The sequence below is a fragment of the Oryzias latipes genome, chromosome 14 (assembly GCF_053564925.1).
Source record: "Oryzias latipes strain Hd-rR chromosome 14, Olatipes_Hd-rR_3.1".
NCBI lineage: Eukaryota > Metazoa > Chordata > Actinopteri > Beloniformes > Adrianichthyidae > Oryzias > Oryzias latipes.
This window is the reverse complement of record NC_136250.1, coordinates 3,856,891-3,880,284: the sequence shown is the minus strand read 5'-3', so window position 1 is coordinate 3,880,284 and position 23,394 is coordinate 3,856,891. Positions and strand designations below refer to the sequence as shown.

Sequence of the window (23,394 nt, the reverse complement as noted above, 5' to 3'; positions counted from 1 at the left end):
AGGGGACCTGCTGGGAGTGTACGGCTGCACAAGGTCTTTTATGTAGACCGGTGCTTGGTTATTAAGAGCTGTGTATCTTAAAACCAGGGTTTTAAAATGCACTCGGAAACGGATGGGGAGCCAGTGCAGCTGGATTAACAACAGGGTGACGTGTGAAAACTTAAATAAATTAGTTAAAAGCCTTCCAGCAGCGTTCTGGACAACCTGGAGCCATTCTAGAGATTTTTTGCTTAAACATGTGAAGATGGAGTTACAGTAATCTAGACAAGAAGAAAGCGTGGATGAGCATCTCCATCTCAGAACGCGACACAATGGAACTCAGTTTTGCAATGTTTTTTAGTTGATAAAAACAAGAACAAACAAGTAACCTGCCCATCAGAGTCAAGTGATAAAACTGGGTTGAGTGTCACCACGATGTTCCTGACAGATGGCTTGATAAAGGAAGCAAGTGGACCGAACCACTGGGTTGTCTGGGGGAAGCAACTGTCTGGAGCACAGACTAGAACCTCAGTTTTGGCTTCATTTAGTCAGAGAAAGTTTTTATTCAATTAACTCTTGACTGAATCCAGATGCCTGTGTAAAATCCATATTTTAAAAACATCCTGGAGTTTAAAAGACAGATAAAGCTGAATATCATCAGCATAAAGTGATAATAAATATCATTAAAAGAACTTAAAATTTGCTGCAAAGGCAGCAGATATAAAATGAACAATAAATGTCCCAAAACTGAGCCTTGTGGAACTCCGGAAGTGAGGGATGCAGAAGAGGACTTAAACTTGGAAAAAACAACAGAAATAGATCTACCAGTCAAGAGGAAAATCAGTTTAAAGCGGATCCAGAAACCCCAACCAAGCTTTTTAGCCTGTCCAAGAGGACAATTTGATTCATATCATAATTTGTGGTTGCCTATTCGATTCATAGTCGACATTGGTTCATTTTGAACACTCCCATTCACTGACCTAAAATGGATCCAAGACATCTTTAGCTAAAACTTTCACCAGTGTGTCTCAGAAAGAAATACCTGGTACTGAACAGTGCAGGTGAAGTTTTCCAGATGCCTTGGAATTAAATATGTGTCCAAACAATCAAGTAAACTAAAATGAATGTCAAATCCATTCACATGTTAGTTTCCTAAAGTTCAGCCCACTGTTGTTTTTCCACATCCAAAGAATCCAAAGGGAACATTCTTAGAACATTCTAGACACTGTACGGCAGCACATGGTTGTTGTTTTTTTTGTACCTTACGTAAGGGTTAATGGCCGACGAAGTGTGCGTTATTACTTGATGCGCATCGCGCCGCATCACGTAACATATAATCCGCGTCGCGCAGCACCAACGCTGCAGTCAAGATTCGGCGATATATATATGCTGATCTTTCCGATGGGTTAAATAAAGCATCAGTTCAGAGAGAAAGTTCACCTCTTACCGCTTGTTTTTGTCCAGATGATTAAGCTAAAGGTTGTTTTAAAGAAGCCGGCGCAGTGATACAGAACATTTATGCTAGGTGACCGGAACTACTTTTTTCACCGTGCGGTTATCAGGTTTTAATGCACACCCAGCAGCCAATCAGAATCGAGTATTCAACCGTACCATGTGATAAACCTTACTTAACGCACGCCGTGGAAGCCTGAACCATCCGATGCGAAGCTTCCGCAAAGTGCGTTAAAAAGTAATAACGCACACTTCGAAGGCCATTAACCCGCTTACACTATGGTCACTTACAAAAGCAATACATATTACCAATTTTTAGTCCTTAATTCTTGTTTTTTTCTGATTTGGATGGCTATTCTCATAAACTCTGTTTCAATCCAAATGGTATTTTCCAATATTGATATAATTGGTTTATTTAATTTTGAAACGATTAGACTGAACAATAAACAACTTGCCTTCAACAGATTGATCTGGTTGGATTGTAGGTATATAATTTAATTTAATGGATTAGGTCGATTCATCGTTACACCCCTAATGGTCAGATGAACATTTTCCAGCTTTGCTGACTTCAACTAAAAGAGTTATAGGAGGACAGGCTTATGATCTCTTTGGAAGAGTGTGTAAACGTTTTCTTGATCTATTTTTAGATGAATGCTTGAAATGTTTCTGAGGTTCTGCTTTCATGATAAAGGTTTGCTTTGCGAGCTGAAGTTAGGCAGTTCCGAGCATAGGTCACCGCCTCTTTTGCATACGGGGAATGTTTCATTTTCCTATCTGAACTCCCAGAATGCACCTCTCCAGCCCACACCCGTGTCTGTGAGTCATCAAACAGGAGGTAATTAAAAATCCACCTGCCTAATCTCCTTCCTCCTCCTCCTCCACCTCTTCATCGTTGTTGCAGAGCTGCTGGTTGAGGAAGCTGGTCATGCCTGACAGAGGAAGCAGATGATGCTTTTCCTGCGTAACAAACGCACTCAAAGCAGCAACTGACAGGAAGAGAGCCCGAGCCCCCATCTGTCAGGTCAAACCACATAAAAACCTAAAATATCTCTGACTGCTTTACATATCTAACCTGGCTAATGTTTCTGCTCGGCTGAAGCTGCATCTGTCTCCTGAGAGGCGGAGGGCGGGTACATCAGGCCTAAACTGGCAAACGCTCGTCTTTATGGCCACGTTTATTCAGCAAGTGTCACCAGTACTGACCGTCAGGCCCTGAGGATGTCAGAAAGCTGGTTCTCTGGTTGTCTGTACGCCTGAGGCTGGAGAACCCAGAGGATGAGAACGAGGCAGGAACTCTGTCAGAGCCGCTGAGGAGGAACGCGGCCAAAGTGAACACTAAGACCAGACAAATGCTCTGTGGACCACAGACTAAAGCTCACGATGAACTGAAAGTTAATGAAAACGACTTGTGTTCCACAAACTTGAGGCGCTCACTTTTCAGCAGTGTCACGAGCACGTGCACATGTGTACACACATGCACACACACATGCACGGACCGGTCCAGCCTTTAGCTAACCCACAGTTACGTCTTGTTGCATTTTTTCTGTGCTGCCTCTCATCAGCGGTCGTGCTGCAGGGAGTGGGTGCAGCGTTGTTCCGCTCTTACCGGGTGGGGGTGAAGACAAGAAACCCCCCCCCCCCCCCCCCCCAAACTGCACAGTCACTTCCTCAGAAGAGGGAGGAAGGAAGAGAGCAAGAGAGCAGGGCAAAAAAGAAGCAGAGAGACACTGAAGAAGTGCAGAGAGAGAGAGAAGAGGAAGCCATTTTGGTTGCAGGGTGTCATGTCTGCTGCTCTGGGCCTTCTTCTCTCCAGCTTCTTGGCTCTCAAAGGTTTGGACAGCAGAGGCTAATCAGAGACTGAGCTGAAGTTTGAGAGAGTCTTTAGCAGAGGCTTGTCAGGAGGAAGTGGCGAAGGCCCGAGTCTGTCGAAGCGGTGCACGCTGGGCAGCGAGGAACCTCGGCTTCGTCTCACTGGTGTGTGAAAGTGGTTTGACATCTGCCAGACAGACTTTGAGTTTGGAACACAAGGGAGCTGCGAGGAGGCTGCAGGATGAGCTCGGAACGTCCATCCAGGTTGGAGGTGATGGGCTGGGGCCCCCAGCAGCTGGCAGACTACCTGAAGAGGGTAAGGCTGCTTTCTAATTAACTCCCGCCGTTCTTTTACTTCCCTTCACATCGATCTACTTCCACCACAAGCCTCGTCTGTTTGTGAGAAAGGTCAGGTGTTGACGGCAGAGCTGGAACATCAGCCAAAAACCACAGTGGGACCACAGGCTCTGTGTGCTTCCAGATAACAAAACCTTCATGCAGACTTCCAGGATCTTTTCCCAAAAGAAGCGTGATCGTTGCTGCCGGATGCTGTTCCCTCAAAGGCATATGAACTCGAATAAACTCATAGAGGGACTAAAATCCTTAATACTTAACGCTAAATGAGCTCAAGGTGTTGAACACAGCAAAATGTTGACAGGAGCGTATTCAAACAAAAACATGGGAGAAAATACTGCAAAATACATGTTTAAAATCAATTAATAATGACTAAAACGAGATCAAAATGTGCTGAAGAAGGCTAAATAAAGGTGGACATAATGTAGATCAAGTAAAAGTGACCGTGGTTAATAATTTTGCAAAGGTAAAAACTCAACTAAACAAACTATGGAGCTCATGAAAAAAAACAAAAGGAAAATTTCAAAAATACAGTTAGTTGAAGTGCCCAGTTTTTATCGTTATTAAGAATCACTTTGTGACTAAAGGTTTGCTGAAATTCTCACAAACATGCAAAGTTATTGAAGGATTTGATTTTCTATGAGCCCCAGACAGATTCAAGTGTGTAAAAGCACAAAAGTAGGAAAACCAAAAGTGAAAGTGGTATAAAGTTTGAGACTAGAAGTCCAAATGCTGAGACTCTACTTTAGGATTCTCCTGAAGAGGCTGAATGTTCCTCGGAGAGCAAACATGCTTTCATGCACACGGCAGGAGGAACAAAGTGCAGCTCTGTGTGGATTTGTAAACTTTCACACAGGTTAAGAGCTGATATGAAAATGTGCTTGTTGTTACACAAACGTCCACATGATCCACCCTGTCAGTCTGCAAAATACTGCAACTTGGTTTAGAAATGAAAACATTTTACACCAAATTACCTGAAGTCAAGGGGAAAACGAAAACAGCATTTGGGACGGGAAAAAGAATCTTCAGACTTTAATTTTCAATCGTTCTAGTCTAAACCTTACAGCGGTCCACTGGTTACAGACCAGTTTCATCTCAGACAACATTTTCACAGACCCGTCCAAACGGGACTGAAGTCGGCGTTTCGGTTTCTAAAAAAATCTTTTTTAAATTAAATTGTTTCTACAGGAAATTTAGTTTTAAGATCTCATTTGATATTGTAGATATTTTACAGAAGATGAAGCTTCAATGACACAAAGTTGTTGATTTGTAAAAAACATTTCGGTTTTATATAAAATGTAATAAAAGCAGCATGACAGGGTTTTTTTGCATCATTTTAACTCTGAGAAATCCATCCAATCAATTTCATTGCATAAAGATTTTTCCTATTTTGTTTCTAAATAAATGTTGATTTACTGTGTATTTCACTTCAGAGGAGTATTTTCTGTGCTAAAGTTTCTTAACTTGGGTCTGCCAAGTTTAACTTAGCTGTAGGAAAATTCTTAAATGTCCTTTTTACAAGTTTCCATAAATCAATTTTGTTGAATCCATTATTTCTATAAAACATTTCAGCCAGTTTAAACTTAGACTTTGAGTAGGACCCATTGAAATGTAGATTTTCCCTGTGACGTCAAAGTGGACGACAACTTTAACTAATTTAAAGTGTGACGGGAAAAAAAACAAAATAAATAATTCAACTTTTTAAAATATAATACTGAATCCACCGTGTTTGAAACGTTATTATCAGCGTACGTGAAACATCTGAGTCGGTCATCATGTAATGTTTGGTACGTGAGAACAAGAAATGTCAGAATAAATCCATGTTCTGAAGAAGACTCCTGGTTTGGTCTTTGAATAGCAAATTTATTTTTCTTTGTAGATGAAAGCTCTTCATTCATTTCCTCAATGGTTCCTTCCCAAAATGGCTTGTTTTTGTTAGCTTTCTTAGCTTTTAATGTAGCGGTCGGAGCAGCTGCGTTAAGAATGCAGCAGATGGATTTAAGACATGTTAAAGGCGAACGGCTTGACACGCATTAGGAAATAATGCGTAATAATATATTACGCCCCTTTTTGGGTAATTGTTATGGCCACCAGATTTAAATGAATTAAAACAACAAATGAATTGTCTCCATAAAAATATAACAAATGTATTTACAAATTAATGAATAAGAAATACCAATAACTAAAAGTGAAGCAAAAAGACTTCAGGGTGAACCAAGGCCAAAATAACAAACAAAGCTCCACCTCACTGAAATCCGTTTTCTTACCTGAACCAAAAGAAAATGGAAAACAAAGACAGACACTAACCTGCCTGGACTGACATAGACTGGGAAAAAACGTACTAATGAAAATGGCAGGTCACCCCTACAGCTTCACCTAAAACATAACTACAGACAAAAGACTAAACAGAGTGGGCCCGGACACAAAACTACAAAGAATTACAACGTGCAACACAAACTAAAACAAATGGAGAACTGGGGAGAGAGAGAGGCAGACGGTGCTTCACCTGTCGTCTTCCTCACCTGCCGTCATGAGAGGTGAAGCCCACTGATAAAAACATAAAATATTTGTTCACTAACTGGTTCCATAAACGCAATTTATGTTTGATTCTAAATATTCTAATCATTTTAATTCTAAAAATCTCTTTATTTTGTGTATTTCTAGATTCATTTCAGCGCAGGCCGAGAGTTCTGCTGCTGGGCAGATTACGCCTGGATGAAGTCGGGTTGATCCTTTAGTTTACTCAGAAAACGCTAATAAAGTAAAGCGTATTAATATTGTTTACATTCCAGACATTTTGATTCCATGTCCTCCCTTTCTATGGTCATATATTTCAGTTCAAATCTGATGCGAAGCTGTGCTGAAAAGACAGAATGAGGCAGAAAAACAACAGAGCTGTTTGCGAATATTAGTCTAAACAATAGATTATTTGTTTTATGAATGCATTTATACGTTTTGGGAGGATTTTTACTGTTGGTGTTGCACAAAATTCCTTTTAATACACAATTGAAAAAAGAAAAAGTACTTTTTGGAATCATCTCAGGTGACATTTAATTTAGTTCTTAATGTTTTATTTAATAATTGTAAATTTTATATCAACAGAACCGGTTTTCAAAAATCAAATCCCTCTCTATTACGTTTCACAAGAACTTTTGCCTTTTTTTTAAACATAACCTAAATTCATGAAAAGTAAAAATACAAGTACAATTTCCACTTTAGTTCATGATAGGCTAATAAGTTCAACTAGAACTCCTATAGAGTTTAATTATTTGTTTTTTCTCTTTCCTTTTTTATTTTTCTTAATATTTGAGCAAATGATTGTTAGTAAAGGTCAATAGAAGTCCATTATTTCCTGTTTGTCTCTGACTGCAAACAAGGTGGATGTAATATCATTAAAAACGATAAGAAATTAGGAAGTAATAAATAACGAATAATTAATTACTGCTAATTAATCACCGATCAATGTTTTAGGTGTTTTTTTTGTTGGTCTTAGATCAGTTTTAGGCTGGAAAACCACGACTCTATCTGGCAACACCGGCAGAGATTAAATGATGATTCAAAGCAATTTTTAAAAAAGTGGTCAAATGAAGCAGAATGAACAGAGGGGCTGTGAAAACACGAAAAGGCAAAGAGAAAGCAAGACAATTGTTGCCAAACTTCCAACAGTTCTGGAAAAACAAGAACAAAAATGTTCTTTTCTTTTGCTTCTTTAGTAAAATCTGACAAATCAAAGGGAAAATAGAAAATAGAAAATCTTCATTTGTTCTTTCTAGGACGGAAGGGATTAACAAATTAGTGCATTTAATAATGAAAGTGTCAATTTACACGTAATTTTATAAATACATGCGGCCAGTGCTGAACCTTTTCTTGGCCGCACAGACCCAGAGGAAGGGTTAAGGTTAGGACTCTGGGTTACGGTTACGATGGGTTAAACCACCGAGTGGTTCCTGAGTGCGGCTGTTCCTGCAGCTCACCTCCTCCAGGCGATGGATCAAATGTGGAAAACACATTTCACACAGCTAGGAGTGTGAAAGCTAAAGGGACTTTAAGTTCAACTTTAAATACGTACAACCAACAACAACAAAATCCAGACATGGACACACTTAAAATACTTGCGGGCAACGCAGCAACGCGCATCTTGGTTGCATGTATTACATGTTGTCAACATGATTTTCCATCACTTTTTGTGCTGGTTGCATGTAAATACATGTGAGCAGCCTTTAATAAATGTCATGTTTTTCCAAGTATAAATAATGTGTAAATCTGGTTTCAGTTTTTAAAGTCTTATCGAACCTTTTGATTCTTAACATTGGACCAGTAAAGAAGTTATTTGACACTTTACCCTAAAAGTAAGGATAAAAAAAATAATACTAATACAACCGCTGCAGAGGACCCCATGTTACCTGAGAGTAGTTCTCTCTCTGTCTTCTCAAAAATATTTTCCAGTAATCTGTAATCATCTGCTGCTCATTGAAACCACCACACGTCTACATTTTGACCTCCAGTTACAAGTTAGACCACAGCAATCTCACTGATCTTAAACACAACTCTGAGTGCGTTTCAGTCTGCTGAGTCTGAAATGTATCTCCACGGGACATCTAATACAACTTGCAGTTGCCCAAAGCGTTCAATTGTTTATTGTCTTCCTTCGAGTCTTTGGGCTTTGAAGAAAGTGGAAAAACGCTAAAAAGATAAACACCAATCACTAATAATTCAGTTAAATTATAAAACACAAGTTTAAATCTCAGCTCGTTTCTACATTAAAACAGTTTTATGATTGATAATATTCTATCTAATGAAATAATTTTGATAAACCCAGATCATTTTAGCTGTACAAAAATAGACAATAATAGTGACCCAGATTACGTCAAGTGATTTTCAGTGTAAAGCGACAGTGGAGAGGAAAACTCAGCATGGACCACCACCTGCCACCAGTGACTGGTTGGAGGCAAAAAAAAGAAAACAAATGGCCTCGATTTGTTGCTAGAGAGGCATATTTTTTGCCAATTTGTCATATCGGTAAAACTAATAGTGTGAAGTATTGTAATTACACAAAGTCATATAGTGTTTCAAAAAATCCTTTTAGCCTAAATTGGATGTACTTGTCCACAAAAAGAAACAAAAACCATCCTTTGTGGTTGGAATGTCACAAGTAAATGTTCTTCTTCCTGTGATTTTTTTCTGTCTCTCTCTTTTTAAGTTTTGTGTAACTGTTTGTGGTAAAAACAATCTTCTATGAATAATTACTTCTAAAATGGCCGTTCTTTCTCTCATTTTGTACGCTCATTTAACACAGTGGAATCACCTCTGGAAGGTGTGTGAAACTTAGTCAGCTAAAACATATCAAAGCCGGGAAATACACCTCCAAGTCACCAGCTGATCCATGCAGCAGGAATAAATGTTTCCGTGGCAGTTAGAGTTCTGTGTCCAGGAAAAACCCTGCAGATCCCGCTTATGCTGGAGCACAACTTAGTGTTGCACAGCAGCACTGGTGGTAATGTTTGGAAAATGTAATAATAATTATTATTACTCTTTTTTTAGTATAACCAATTTTATCCAGTTTTACTTAGCGTACTGCAGTTGCATCCTTTTATCAATGGGGGGTGCTGTAGTTCAGCTCTCATATGTCCTCACATTGGTAGACGTTTTAATTTGTCCTCATTGACATACAAAGGCGAATACACACTGACACACACTCAGTGGTGTTTTTTCTGCAGCTTTCTTCTGGTGGCATTTTTTTCATACGTTTCTGAAAACTGTGATCTGCGACTGTTTTTCTTTCAGTTCAGTCTTCAATTCTGTCATTTTAGCCATGAAACTTTACCTTTTCTCATGTTTTCTTGTCCCTCCTCCTTTAAGCATTTACCACCGGAGACATTGCCAGAAACCTAAATAAAACACGTCTTGTGACATACTGTAACTTCTCGACTGGTACACGATCAGATTATTCTGACGTGGAGAAAAGCAGCTTTTTTGTGACTTAGTGCTGTTATGCAACACATTACTGACGTAAAGTGTTAGTAAATGCTTTCTCCTCGACAAAATCAGCTGATTTACGTGGAGTACATAAGCGCTTCACTGCAGTAAAGTGTTGCACATCAGCATCTATATAAAGCTGCTTTTCTCTGTTGGATTTACGTTATTCAGGTTAACGGCTGAAGAGTTAAAGTAGTTGAAAGAATGCAAAAACACTGGAGCTAAAGTTTCAGTGTTAAAGGGCCCATCAGTGGCCCTTTAACACTGATGGGCCACTGACACTGCACTCTGCATGCCCCCTAATCTGGGGCATGCAGAGTGAAAGACAGTGGCGTGCGGCGGTTTTAAAATAAACACTTCAGCTGTTTTTTTTCTTTTCGTATTTGAAAAACAGATCGGGTTTGAGTGAAAATCTCTTACGATGGTCTTTTTTCCCCTATAAGATCATAGGGAAATGGCCCAATCACGCAGCGCTGTTACTGTGACCCCGCCCACCAATATAAATACTGACACTTTTCTGCGTCAGCCTTCAGGAATGGGCGATTTAAATTAATGCACGGGAAGGGAAAAACAAAATATTGTAACAATGATCCTGTAGCTGGTGGATAGGAGAGCGTCTGTGGATCACGATGAGCGTGCGTGAGATGGAAAAGCACGCAGTAGATCCTTGAGCTGCTGCACACTTTTATGACTGCACAACTGTTTTTTTCAGTCATGTTTTTGGCGTCGCAGTGGCTGACATTTATGAAGTCATAATTTCAGTTTATGAAAGAAAAACCAAGCAAGATCGGATTAAATCCAGACTCTCTCTCTGTTTTGCCAAAAGTCAAAATAAAATATGGAAAAGTTCTAAAATGAATATGTTACTATACGTGATCATTACTTTATTTACTTAGGGTGAAAAAGATAAATGATAATGATGTCCAATTGTGGAAAATTTATATTATAATTAGCAAAATAACAAAAAAGTAAAACCATTTACTTTTACATGGAATTAAAGCACCATGACAGAATGAACTCACATGAAGTTACTCAGACCATGTTTCATAATGTAATAAAAGATGAATAGGTCAAAATACAGTTATTTTTTTCATGTTAATGGTTGTGAAGTTCTTAGAAAAATATTGATGGTATTTTGTTTTGATGTATCCAATCCAAACCACAAATGCAGTACTTTTGGTTTCACTCAAAGTTGCTAAACTTTTTCAACTTTGACCTATTTTCCTTCTGCATTATTGTTATGAAAAACTTTTGTAAGATAATACCAAAATAGGTTTTAAATCGATTTGACCTGCTGTTTAAAAATGAAATACAAATTCAGATCTATTGGAAATGTTTTTTAATTTCGTAGTATATTAGTTCACATTATAGTTGGTGCTGACATAGTTGTTATGTAGGACATTTTGAATTGGCGCTTCATGTCATAAATGTTGGTGACCCCTGGCCTCTATCTGTTACGACTCGTGACCGAAGGAACCCAAACGCAGGAAGGAGGAACTCAAACTCGAACTCAAGTAGACTGTCACAGATTTACTCGAAATCTCAAAGAAGTCAAACATCCAGTTGTACAAACAAACAGGACTCTGCGACACTGAAAACAACAAGGACAGAAACTTAAATAACAAACCACATAATCAGGAAACTGAAAACAGCTGAGAGAAACAGGTGAACACACAGAAGGGGGAGGAGGAGGGTGCAGCTGCCAGCTGATCCATGACATAACCCCCCTCACAAAGTCCGGCTCCCAGACGGACCCCGACGAGGCTAATCAGGGTGGTCACGGTGGAAACGGGCAATCAAGTTTGGGTCGAGGACGTGGCGCTCTGGCACCCACTGACGATCAGCAGGGCCGTAACCCTCCCAGTCCACCAGATACTGGACGCCTCGACCAACCCTCCTGGAGGCGAGGAGTTCCCGAATAGTATACACAGGATCTCCATCCACAATACGAGGTGCAGGGGGGGGCACGGAAGGAGGCTGAAGAGGTGAGTCCTTTGCAGGCTTGAGTTTGCTGACGTGGAACACCGGGTGAACTCTGAGAGTACGGGGCAGACCAAGCCTGACTGCCACAGGGTTGATGATCTCAATTATGGGGTAAGGACCAATGTAGCGAGGCATCAGCTTCCTAGAGCCCCCTTTGAGTGGAATGTCTGCGGAAGAGAGCCACACTCGATCTCCCACCTTGTATTCAGGGGCGGCAGTCCTCCGGCGGTTGGCGACAGCGGTAAACCTCTCTTGGTTTCTCAGCAACCGGTGTCGGAAGTCCTCCCAAAAACGACGACAACGCCTCACAAATGCAGCAGGACCCGAAACCGAGGCCGCCTGCTCCTGGTGTGGGAAGAGAGGCGGTTGGTAGCCGTAAGCTGCTTGGAAGGGGGAAAAACCGGTGGTATTGATGAGAGAGTTGTGTGAATATTCTGCCCAGGGGAGATGAGATGACCAGGTGTTGGGGTTCTTTGAGCACATAGCTCGTAGAGTGGTCTCTAGATCTTGGTTGAACCTCTCTACCTGGCCATTGGTCTGGGGGTGGAAACCGGAACTTAGACTGACCTTGACTCCTAACATTTTACAGAACTCCCTCCAGTAAGAAGCTACAAACTGAGGCCCACGATCAGAAACTATGTTCTGCGGAAGACCGTGCAGACGAAAAACGTGTTTCGTCACCAATACTGCCATCTCCTTGGCTGATGGTAGCCCCTGTAGTGGTATAGCATGAACCAGCTTGGAAAATCTGTCCACTATCGTCATTATGACTGTTTTTCCCTTCGAGCTGGGCAGACCGGTGACGAAATCCATAGCAATATGGGACCACGGCCTGGAGGGTACAGGAAGAGGTTGAAGAAAACCAGCAGGGGGAGTTCTGGGAGTTTTTACACTGGCACACACAGGACAGGAGGCAACAAATGCCCTTATGTCTGAAGACATGGTGGGCCACCAGAATCCTTGGGCCACCAGGAAGGCAGTTCTCATAACTCCAGGGTGGCAGGCTAACCGGGACGAATGTCCCCACTTTAGGACTGACGGACGGAGACTGGAAGGAACAAACAGACAGTCTGCCGGACAACCTGGTGGAATATTTGCAGGATCAGAAACCAAGGCCTTGACCCTGCGTTCCAAGGACCACCGTGTAGCACCCAGAACCAAATGAGACGGGACAATGGGGCTGGCTGTAGTTGAATCTCCACCCTCCTCTCTCTGATCTAGACGAGACAGGGCATCCGGCTTGGTGTTCTTCCTGCCAGGGCGATAAAAAAGGGTGAAGGCAAAACGGTCAAAAAACAGAGCCCACCTAGCTTGGCGAGGGCTTAGGCGTTTGGCAGTCCTGATATACTCCAGATTCTTGTGGTCCGTCCACACAAGAAATGGTTTCTCAGCACCCTCCAGCCAATGACGCCACTCCTCAAGGGCTAGTTTAACAGCAAGTAGTTCTCTGTTCCCAATGTCGTAATTTCTTTCTGCAGGAGAGAGCTTGCAGGAGAAATACGCGCAGGGATGGACTTTATTATCAGACGCCCTCTGAGATAAAACAGCCCCCACCCCCGTCTCAGACGCATCCACCTCCACAATAAATTGTTTGGAGGGATCAGGCTGAGTCAGGACGGGAGCTGCAGAGAAGCGTCTGTTCAGCTCGGAAAATGCTTTGTCTGCGCCCTTATCCCAGATAAAAGGTACCTTAGCTGATGTGAGTCCATGCAGAGGTGCAGCCACGTCACTGAAGTTTCTAATGAACCGCCTGTAGAAGTTGGCAAACCCTAGGAATCGCTGAACTGGTTTGCGTCCAGTAGGAACAGGCCACTCCAGAACGGCCCTCACTTTGTCCTGGTCCATGAGAACTGATCCAGGTGAGATCACATGGCCAAGGAACTTTGTGTGTGTTGTGTGGAATTCACACTTCTCGGCCTTACAATACAGGTGGTTCTCAAGGAGGCGCTGGAGTACGGCTCGGACGTGCTGCACATGGGTCCCGAGATCTGGAGAAAAGATCAAAATATCGTCCAGATATACAAACACGAACTTATTCAACATGTCCTTGAGCACATCGTTAATAAGACTCTGAAAAACAGCAGGTGCGTTTGTGAGCCCGAAAGGCATAACCAAATATTCAAAGTGGCCATTAGGGGTATTAAAGGCAGTCTTCCACTCATCCCCCTCACGTATACGGACAAGGTGGTACGCACTTCGGAGGTCAAATTTGGTGAAGATCTGGGCCCCCTTTAATTGATCAAAGGCAGTCTGTAATAGGGGTAAGGGGTAAGTGTTCCGAGCAGTGATGCAGTTCAACCCCCTGTAGTCGATGCAAGGACGCAACCCCCCGTCTCGTTTGCCCACAAAGAAAAATCCTGCTCCTGCAGGAGATGAAGAGGGACGAATGATGCCAGCCTGGAGACCCTCCTGGATGTATTCCTCCATAGCCTCCTGCTCAGGACGAGAGAGAGGATATACATGTCCCTTGGGTGGATGTGTTCCTGGCAGAAGATCTATGGCACAATCATAAGGACGGTGAGGGGGAAGGGACTTGGCAAGGATCTTGCTGAACACAGAACCAAGGTCATGGTATTCAGTAGGAACAGTGCTAAGATCCAAAGGTTCAGGGGAAGGTCTCTTGACTGAGGAGCGAATAGTGGCTGCAGTTAAACAGTTCAACAAACAAAACGAACTCCAAGACAATACACGTCCTGAAGTCCAGTCCATATGAGGGGTGTGTCTGCACAGCCAGGGAAAACCTAAGATAACCTGTGGTTTCAGCGATTCCACAACAAAAAATCTCCGCAGTTCAGTATGGTTACCTGACACAGTTATATGAATTTCAACCGTACGTGCAGACACTTTATGAATGACTGCCCCATTGATGGCATGAATATGCAAAACTGGAGACAAATGTTCAACAGGAATCTTGAGTGTTTTTATTACTTCATGAGAAATGAAGTCGCCATCTGAACCAGACTCAATTAAGGTCTCAAGCTCTTCCTGAACTCCTGCATAGTTTATTAAGACCTTGGTTGAAGGCCTTGAGGGAGAAGAAAAAGACGAAATCCGGCTCACCAGTTCCCTCCTTGCTGATGAACCCTGTCGTTTCCCGGGCAGTCGCGCACAAAATGTCCAGACCGTCCACAGTACAAACAAAGTCCAGCTCCCATACGGCGCCGCCGCTCAGCGGGCGTCAGACGTCCTGAACCCAGCTGCATGGGCTCCGGGGAAGGAACGAAATCCTGGCGAGGAGTGCTGGAACGGAGCGGAGGATCACTCACAGGAGGAAGCGGGCGAGGGCGGGGACTGGTGTTGCGGCGTCGCTCACGACCCCGTTCCCGCATCCTCCGATCAATACGAACTGCCAGATCGATCAGCTCCTCTAGGTCCTCTGGAATCTCCCTCGCCGCCAGCTCGTCCTTGAGGACGCTGGAGAGACCCTGGAGAAAAACGTCCACGAGTGCCTCATCCGCCCAGCGGGTGCTGGCGTCCAGGGTCAGGAACTCCACGGCGTAGTCAGAGGCGCTGCGCGGTCCCTGCTGGAGGCGAAGAAGCTCGGACGCGGCTGCTCGATGGGGTGTAGTAGGGTCGAACACAGTGACGAGGTGGGTTGAAAATGCTCGGAAAGAGCGGCAAAGTTCTGCTCCGCGCTCCCACTCTGCCAAACCCCATCGTTTGGCTCTACCCGTCAGAAAGCTCAAAGCAAAAGCAACCTTGCTCTGCTCGGAGGGGAACTCGTCGGGGTTGAAATCAAAGTGGAGGCGACAGGAGGTGATGAACGCCCGGCAGGCCTCAGCTGTTCCATCGAACGGCTCGGGATGACCCAGTCTGGTTTGTTGGGTCGAAGGTGAAGGAACATGCTCCAGCCTGGAGAGACGATCGTGGAGCTGTTGCATCCCGGACATGAACCCACGCATCTCCTGAGCCAAGGCCAACAGCTCTTCACCGGCGGCGGAGCCTCCTTCACCCGATGATCCAGGTAAGTCCCTCAGCTGGGAACCTCCTGCTGGGTTGGTCATGGTCGCAGAGTAATGTTACGACTCGTGACCGAAGGAACCCAAACGCAGGAAGGAGGAACTCAAACTCGAACTCAAGTAGACTGTCACAGATTTACTCGAAATCTCAAAGAAGTCAAACATCCAGTTGTACAAACAAACAGGACTCTGCGACACTGAAAACAACAAGGACAGAAACTTAAATAACAAACCACATAATCAGGAAACTGAAAACAGCTGAGAGAAACAGGTGAACACACAGAAGGGGGAGGAGGAGGGTGCAGCTGCCAGGTGATCCATGACCCTATCATGCTAAATCAACCTTTTTGAGCTTTTAATTATCTTATAATGTTCATTCATCGCTTAAACAAAGTGACATTTTGATCCATTTCTGAGTGTTCCTCTCAAAACCTGCTCTCTGAGCAGCAGCCCCTCCCAAACAACGAAAACGAGCGGGTTCTCACGAGCTGATGTAAATAAGTGAGATCAGCCCCTTCCAGGAAGAGTCTGCACTTCCGGCTCCGCCCCCAGACTGAAACACACCCACTTTCTCTGCAGAACTTACGATGATCTGCAATATGCACATCCATCTTTGCAAAAGTTTGGATGTTGTTTGTTTTCGTGGGTGAAACGCAGACACACTACTGAGGCTGACTTTAGGATGACGTCATGAAATGGGCGGCACCCACAAGGAGAGAAAGGCGGAGCCTCAGAGAATGAGTCGTCTTCCTTCTGGGTGGAAAAATGAGCAGAGAAATTAAATAATTTTTCATTATCGTTCTCTTAGTGTGCCAAAGATAATATAAGATCATCTATATGGAAATAGTTTTCTCTGAAAGGCTTAAGAAAAGCATGATATGGCCCTTTAAAGGGTTAAAAACTCTGAGCTGACGTTGTGTTTTTGCCCCACAGAGGAATTTACCCGGCTGTGACAAAGTAGTACTGAAAAACTCCATCAGTGGCGCCAGGTTTGTGGTGAGTTTCGAGAAAACCATGACAGAAAAGACATTTTCAATTGGAAATTAAGAAGTTTTTCTGACCCCAAACTGTTCTTGTTTATGCAGAATCTGACTGACAGCGACTTCCAGAAGTTCCCCAAACTCCAAGCTCCGTAAGTATTACTGCCCTCTGGAGTCACACAGCAGTACTACAGGCAGCTTTCGTTAACTCCATTGATCAAAACAAGTTTCAAATTTTAAAGATACGCTTCCTTTGATTAAGGTTGTGGGATCATTGTTTTATCTGAAGTCCCAACTGTATCACAACTGTACACCATCTTCATTCACATTTACTTTCTCACCTCTGAACTTAAATTAGAGGCAAAGTCATTTCCAGCAGATATGACTGATGAAAATAAATCAAGTCAACTGAAAGAAATTCAATACTTGACAAAAACAGACCTGGAGTTACGGGGTTAGACAACTGTCAAAATCAAAGGTACCTTCATAGACATTGGTAACCGGATATAGAATGTCTGGTTACCGATGTCTCTGCAATGGAGAACAATCAGGCACTGTTTACCTGTTTTATGAACTACTTAGTATTTTTCTCTTAATCATTACTTTATTAATATTTTATCTCTGTAGGTGATTGGTCACAACAAATCATCACCAGCATTCATGTGACAGCAGTGACGTCATAAACAAGAGTGTAGTTTCTTCTTTCTCTTTCGGCTTTTCCCATCAGGGGTCGCCACAGCGAATCATCCTTTTCCACCTCACTCTATCATGAACATCTTCTACCCTAACATTAGCCAACTTCATGTCCTCTGTTAAGACATCCATATATCTCCTCTTTGGCCGTCCTCTTGCCCTCCTGCCAGGCAGCTCCATCTCCAACATCCTTCTACCAATATATCCACTATCCCTCCTCTGAACATGTCCAAACCATCTCAGTCTGGCTTCTCTGATTTTGTCGCTAACACAGGCAACATGAGCCGTCCCTCTGATGTACTCGTTCCTTATCCTGTCTAACCTGGTCACTCCTAAGGAGAACCTCCACATCTTCATCTCCGCTACCTCCATATCAGCCTCTTGTCTCTGTCTCACTGCTACCGTCTCTAACCCATAGAGCAGAGCTGGTCTCACCACTGTCTTGCACACCTTTCCTTTGAGTCTTGCTGACACTCTTCTGTCACACAAAACTCCTGACACTTTCCTCCAACCGCTCCAACCTGCCTGCACTCGCCTCTTCACCTCTTTTCCACACTCCCCATCACACTGAACTGTTGACCCCAAGTACTTAAACTCCTGCACCTTCTTCACCTCAGCCCCCTGTAACCTAACGCTTCTACCTTGATCCCCCTCGTTCAGACACATGTATTCTGACTTACTACGACTGACCTTCATGCCTCTTCTTTCCAGAGCAAACCTCCACCTCTCTAGCTGTTCCTCCACCTGCTCTCTACTCTCACTGCAAATTACAATGTCATCCGCAAACATCATTGTCCAGGGAGATTCCTGTCTTACCTCGTCTGTCAGCCTGTCCATCAGCATAGCAAACAAAAAGGGACTCAAAGCTGCTCCTTGGTGTGGTCCCACCTCCACCTTGAACTCCTCTGTCTGACCTACAGCACATCTCACCACCGTCATACTTCTCTCATACATGTCCTGAACTACTCTGACATACTTCTCTGCCACTCCAGACGACCTCATACAGTACCACAGCTCCTCCCTCGGCACCCTGTCATACGCCTTCTCTAAATCTACGAACACACAATGCAGCTCCTTCTGACCATCTCCGTACTTTTCCATCAACATTCTCAAAGCAAAAATGGCATCAGTGGTGCTCTTACAGGGCATGAAACCATACTGCTGTTCACAAATATCCACCTTCTCCCTAAGCCTGGCTTCTACTACTCTTTCCCACAGCTTCATTGTGTGGCTCATCAACTTTATTCCTCTATAGTTGCTCCAGTTCTGCGTGTCACCCTTGTTCTTAAAGATCGGGACCAGAACGCTTCTCCTCCATTCCTCAGGCATCTTCTCACTCTCTAAAATCCTATTGAACAAACTCGTTAGAAATTCCACTGCTGTCTCTCCTAAGCACTTCCATACCTCCACAGGTACGTCATCAGGACCAACGGCCTTTCCGCTCTTCATCCTTTTCAGAGCCTTCCTAACCTCATCCTTTCCAATCTCTGCTACTTCCTGCTCCACAACAACCACATCTTCATCCCTTTTTTCCCTGTCATTTTCCTCATTCATCACCTCCTCAAAATACTCCTTCCATCTTTTCTGTACACTCTCCTGGGTTGTTAGCACCTTTCCATCTCTGTCCTTAATCACCCTTATCTGTTGCACATCCTTCCCATCTCTGTCTCTCTGTCTGGCTAGTCTGTACAAGTCCTTCTCTCCTTCCTTTGTGTCTAACCTGTCATATAGCTCATCGTAAGCTTTCTTTTTGGCCTTTGCCACCTCTCTCTTCACTCTACGCTGCGCTTCCTTGTACTCCCGTCTACCTTCCTCCGTCCTTTCTACATCCCACTTCCTTTTAGCCAACCTGTTCCTCTGGACGCATTCCTGTACTTCCTCATTCCACCACCAAGTGTCTTTACCATCTTTCCACTTTCCAGATGACACACCTAGCACCTTCCTACCTGTTTCCCTGATAATCTCTGCTGTAGTTTCCCAGTCATCTGGAAGCTCATCCTGACCACCCAGGACCTGTCTCAACTTCTGCCTAAATTCCTCACAAGTTTCTTCATTCTGTAGCTTCCACCACTTGGTCTTCTTTTCTGTTTTCCCTCTCTTCTTCTTCCTGACCTCCTGAGTCATCTTACACACCACCATGTGGTGCTGTCTGGCTACACTCTCTCCTACCACCACTTTGCAGTCAATAACCTCTCTCAAATGACCTTGTCTACATAGGATGTAGTCCACCTGAGTACTCCTACCTCCACTTCTGTATGTCACTCTATGTTCCTCTCTCTTCTGGAAGTAAGTGTTGACTACAGCGATTTCCATCCTCTTCGCAAAGTCCACCACCATTTGTCCCTCCAGATTCCTTTCCTTCACACCAAACCTGCCCATCACCTCCTCATCACCTCTGTTGCCTTCACCAACATGCCCATTAAAGTCTGCTCCAATAACAAGTCTCTCTCCTCTGGGGATACTCTCTATGACCTCATCCAACTCACTCCAGAATCTCTTCTTCAATTCTAACTCACAGCCAGCCTGTGGCACATACCCACTGACTACATTCACCATCACCCCTTCAATTTCTTACTTTAGGCTCATCATCCTGTCTGAGACTCTTTTCACCTCTAGAACACCGTTTACAAACTCCCCCTTCAGAATCACTCCTACCCCGTTTCTCTTCCTATCAACACCATGATAGAACAGTTTGTATCCTGCTCCAATACTACGTGCCTTGCTGCCCTTCCACCTTGTCTCCTGCACACACAGTACATCTACCTTCCTTTTCTCCATCATGTCTGCCAGCTCTCTGCCTTTTCCTGTAAACAAGAGTGTAGTTTCATGAACAACAATACAATACAACAGTTCTATCGGTATTCTTTTAGGTTCAGTTCAGGACTCTGTGCAGGCCAGTCCAGTTCATCCACACCAGACTCTGTCATCCGTGTTTTATGGACCTTGCTTTAGTCACTGGTCCACAGTCATGTTGGAAGAGGAAGGGGCCACTCCAAACGGTTCCCACAAGGTTGGAGCATGGAATTGTCCAAAATGTTTTGGTATCATGAAGCATTCAGAGTTCCTTTCACTGGAACTAAGGGGCCAAGCCTAAATTACCACGCCATAATTCTTCCTCCACCAAATTTCACACTCGGCACAAAACAGTCCCAAATGTACCGTTCTACTGGCCACTTCCAAACCCAGACTCGTCCATCAGATTGCTGGATGGAAAAGTGTGATTCGTCTCTCCAGAGAAGGCGTCTCCACTGCTCTAGAGTCCAGTGGCGGCGTGCTTTTCACCTCTGCACCCGACGCTTTGCATTGCACTTGGTGACGTGTGGCTTGGATGCAGCTGCTCGACCATGGAAAACCATTCCATGAAGTTCTCTGCATGCTGAACTCGGGCTAATCTGAAGGTCACATGAAGTTTGGAGCTCTGTAGAAATTGACTGTACAGAAAGTCGGTGACCTCTTTGCACTACGCGCTTCAGCATCCGCTCACCCCTCTCCATCAGGTTACGTGGTCTACCACTTGGTAGTTGAGTTGCTGTTGTTCCCAAAATCTTCCGTGTTGTTCTTATAGAGCTGACAGTTAACTGTGGAAGATTTAGGAGTGAGGACATCAATGTAACAGGAGAAATTTGGTTTCACGAGCTACATAAAACAAAATCTTGCATTTTTATTTTTTTGTGTACAGTTTTGTATGTATGCATACACGTTCTTTTGACAGCTATCTTCCCCTACAGATCTGACTCATGTGGGTCCTTCATGTCACTTGGGCCCAGTCTGAAAATCCTGACGAGCTGCGTGAGCACACATTAGAGTCTTCAGAGAGAAAGCTGCCTAAAGAGGGAAGGCAGCCAGAGAGTGGCTGACCCAAAAACATCTTCACAACAGTTTTTAAGGAAACCGTTGAGTCCACTGATCACAGCTTACAGGGTCATGGAAACTCACAGTTTGCCTGCAGCGAAGCAGCAATTTTCAGCTTAGAAAAGAATTTGTAATCATAGAAACAAACGAAAGTTCTATATGAAAAAAGATCAGAACAGTTCAGTTCTGGGCTGGTTCTGTACTGAATCTGCTACACCGGGTCATGAGGAAGCTGCTGCAGTTTGTGTGATTCATGCTTTTTGTGTGTCCGCAGGATGATCTCCAAGCTCAGTAATGAAATCCGCAGGAACGAGGGGAAGAGAAGCCTGTTTGGTAAAAAGTACGTTCCTGTTTCCCTTAACCTGACTTAAACATTGGGGACTCAGTTGTGGTGGTCATCTTAGATTGACATGTGTTTGTAGCTGATTCTTCCAGTGTGAATAGAATTTGTGTCTTCACAAAGCCAGACTTGCACATAGGACTGTGGAAGCTCAGTCTGGGCTGAACACCGCAGAGGCTGCTGTTAGGATTCATCATGTGTCTGCAGAGGCCATGAAGACATTTCTGACATGATTTTTATCAAGCTTCTGAATGCACTGAACCCAGTCTGAGCATGAGTTGCTGTGAAGTTCTGATCCATGTCTGTCTTCCACAGACAAGCCCCCGTGTTTCCTGACGCAGGTGAGTTTCTCCTATACTGAGAATTCCTTAGTTTCTCCAAGAGAATTTTGCTGATGTGTATTTTTTTGTTTTTTACCTGTGATCAGGTTTCTGCTCTACAGACACCAGCTCTGAGGCCCAAGGGTGGAGCGATAATGAATTTGTAAGTTGATTTTTCCTCATAACCTTCAGCTTCTGAAGAGCTTTTGGAAATTTGGGAGCTTTGTGAAACAGCAACACCCTTACAGATCACCTCCATTTATTTATGATATGGCCGCAGCGGCTCAGGTGGTTGAGCAGGTCGGCCAATGATTGAAGGATTGGCGGTTTGATCACTGCTCCCCCCAGTCAGCTGCCGTTGTGTCCTTGGGCAAGACACTTGACCCTCCCTGCCTCCATGTGGCACCACTGGTGTATTAATGTGTAGGACTCTCCCAGCCCTGAACAGGAACAGAGGATGGATGGAATTTCAATTTTTGGAAAAACACAGAGATACACAATGCAAAACAGATAAGATCATATTAGGCTGAGTAACCGTTTTGGTAAAACTGATGTCTGACTCTAAAATGCAGGTCTGCATGAAACAAAACCAGGTCAGGGTTACTCATTTCAGGTCCAAGTCAGACATTGAAAGTCTTCAGTCCTGGATTTGTTGGACTTGAGTGAATCTTTCCCCAAAGTAGACCACTCTATTCCTTCAAAGAGACTGTGGAAGAGTTATGCTTGTTTTTGTTTGGTAAATGTCATTTATATGTTATTTTAAAACATTTTTACATTTAATGATTGACTAGGTTTTTTTAATATTATTTTTACTATTTTTATTGACTCTTTTGTTTTGTTGCATGCATTTTTTTTTCTTTTTATTTATTTATTTTAGGTTTCTCATGCAGTTTGACAGCATTTCCTCTGTTCTTTTCTTTCTATCACATCTATAAACCCTCTTTTGCCAACAGGAAGACGACGACGACTATGAGAGTCCGTACAGTGATGAAAAGGAAGAAAGTGACAACTACGAGTCCCCGAGCGAAGACCCATCTAACGAATACGAGCCCCCGCCTTCAGCACCATCGGATGATGGGGTTACCAAGTTTTACCCAACGTCCCCCATAGGGGAGGGGGATTATATTGGTACTCAATGAAGCACATGGTTGACTTCAGGCCTGCATACCACTACCTGAGTAGGTAACCAAAAGCCATGTTTATACCTCCACAGATAAAAGAGATAACCACACGTCTAACATGAGCGCACCTCCAGCTTTGAGTCCCCGCCCCCTGGCTTCCACTCTGCCAGGGCATTCATCCCGAGATGTGAGTACGCAGGGAGCCAAAAGATCTGCACCCGAGCAGAAAGCTTCTACCGAGCTGTCAGTAAAACCTGTCTTCAACCATTTCTCATTAAGAACTGATAACTCAGCGATACAGAGGAGCGTTGCAGCCAGCAAACCACTAGCTGCGTTTACATGGACAAAAGTAATCATAATGAACGCCTGATCAGAATAAAAATGCGTCATGTAAACACGCCGTTCTGAATACTCTGCCCTGATCAGTCATTTGGATCAAAATTTCTTTCCGATGGAGATAGGTGGGTTATGCCGATTGCAGGCAGGGGAGGTGCTTTGTTACTGTGTGCTCCGGAGGAGGCTTCAGTCCATCCGGCTGCTCTGCTTTAGCGAGCTGCTGGACTCAGGAGAACCGCG

At 43.7% G+C, this 23,394-nt stretch overlaps 1 protein-coding gene across 1 annotated transcript in view; it reads left to right on the top strand.

Moving 5' to 3' along the window:
* The first annotated feature begins 2,981 nt into the window (after positions 1-2,981).
* The window catches only part of lcp2a (lymphocyte cytosolic protein 2a), a 31,493-nt gene continuing 11,080 nt past the window's right edge, over positions 2,982-23,394 (top strand). Inside the window, exons 1-8 of the mRNA XM_023962603.2 lie at positions 2,982-3,556; positions 16,446-16,508; positions 16,598-16,644; positions 21,312-21,377; positions 21,693-21,718; positions 21,805-21,860; positions 22,651-22,825; positions 22,911-23,005. Of these exons, the coding sequence (XP_023818371.1) occupies positions 3,482-3,556; positions 16,446-16,508; positions 16,598-16,644; positions 21,312-21,377; positions 21,693-21,718; positions 21,805-21,860; positions 22,651-22,825; positions 22,911-23,005 (603 nt within the window). The 5' untranslated portion in view covers positions 2,982-3,481. The remainder of the gene's footprint in view (positions 3,557-16,445; positions 16,509-16,597; positions 16,645-21,311; positions 21,378-21,692; positions 21,719-21,804; positions 21,861-22,650; positions 22,826-22,910; positions 23,006-23,394) is intronic.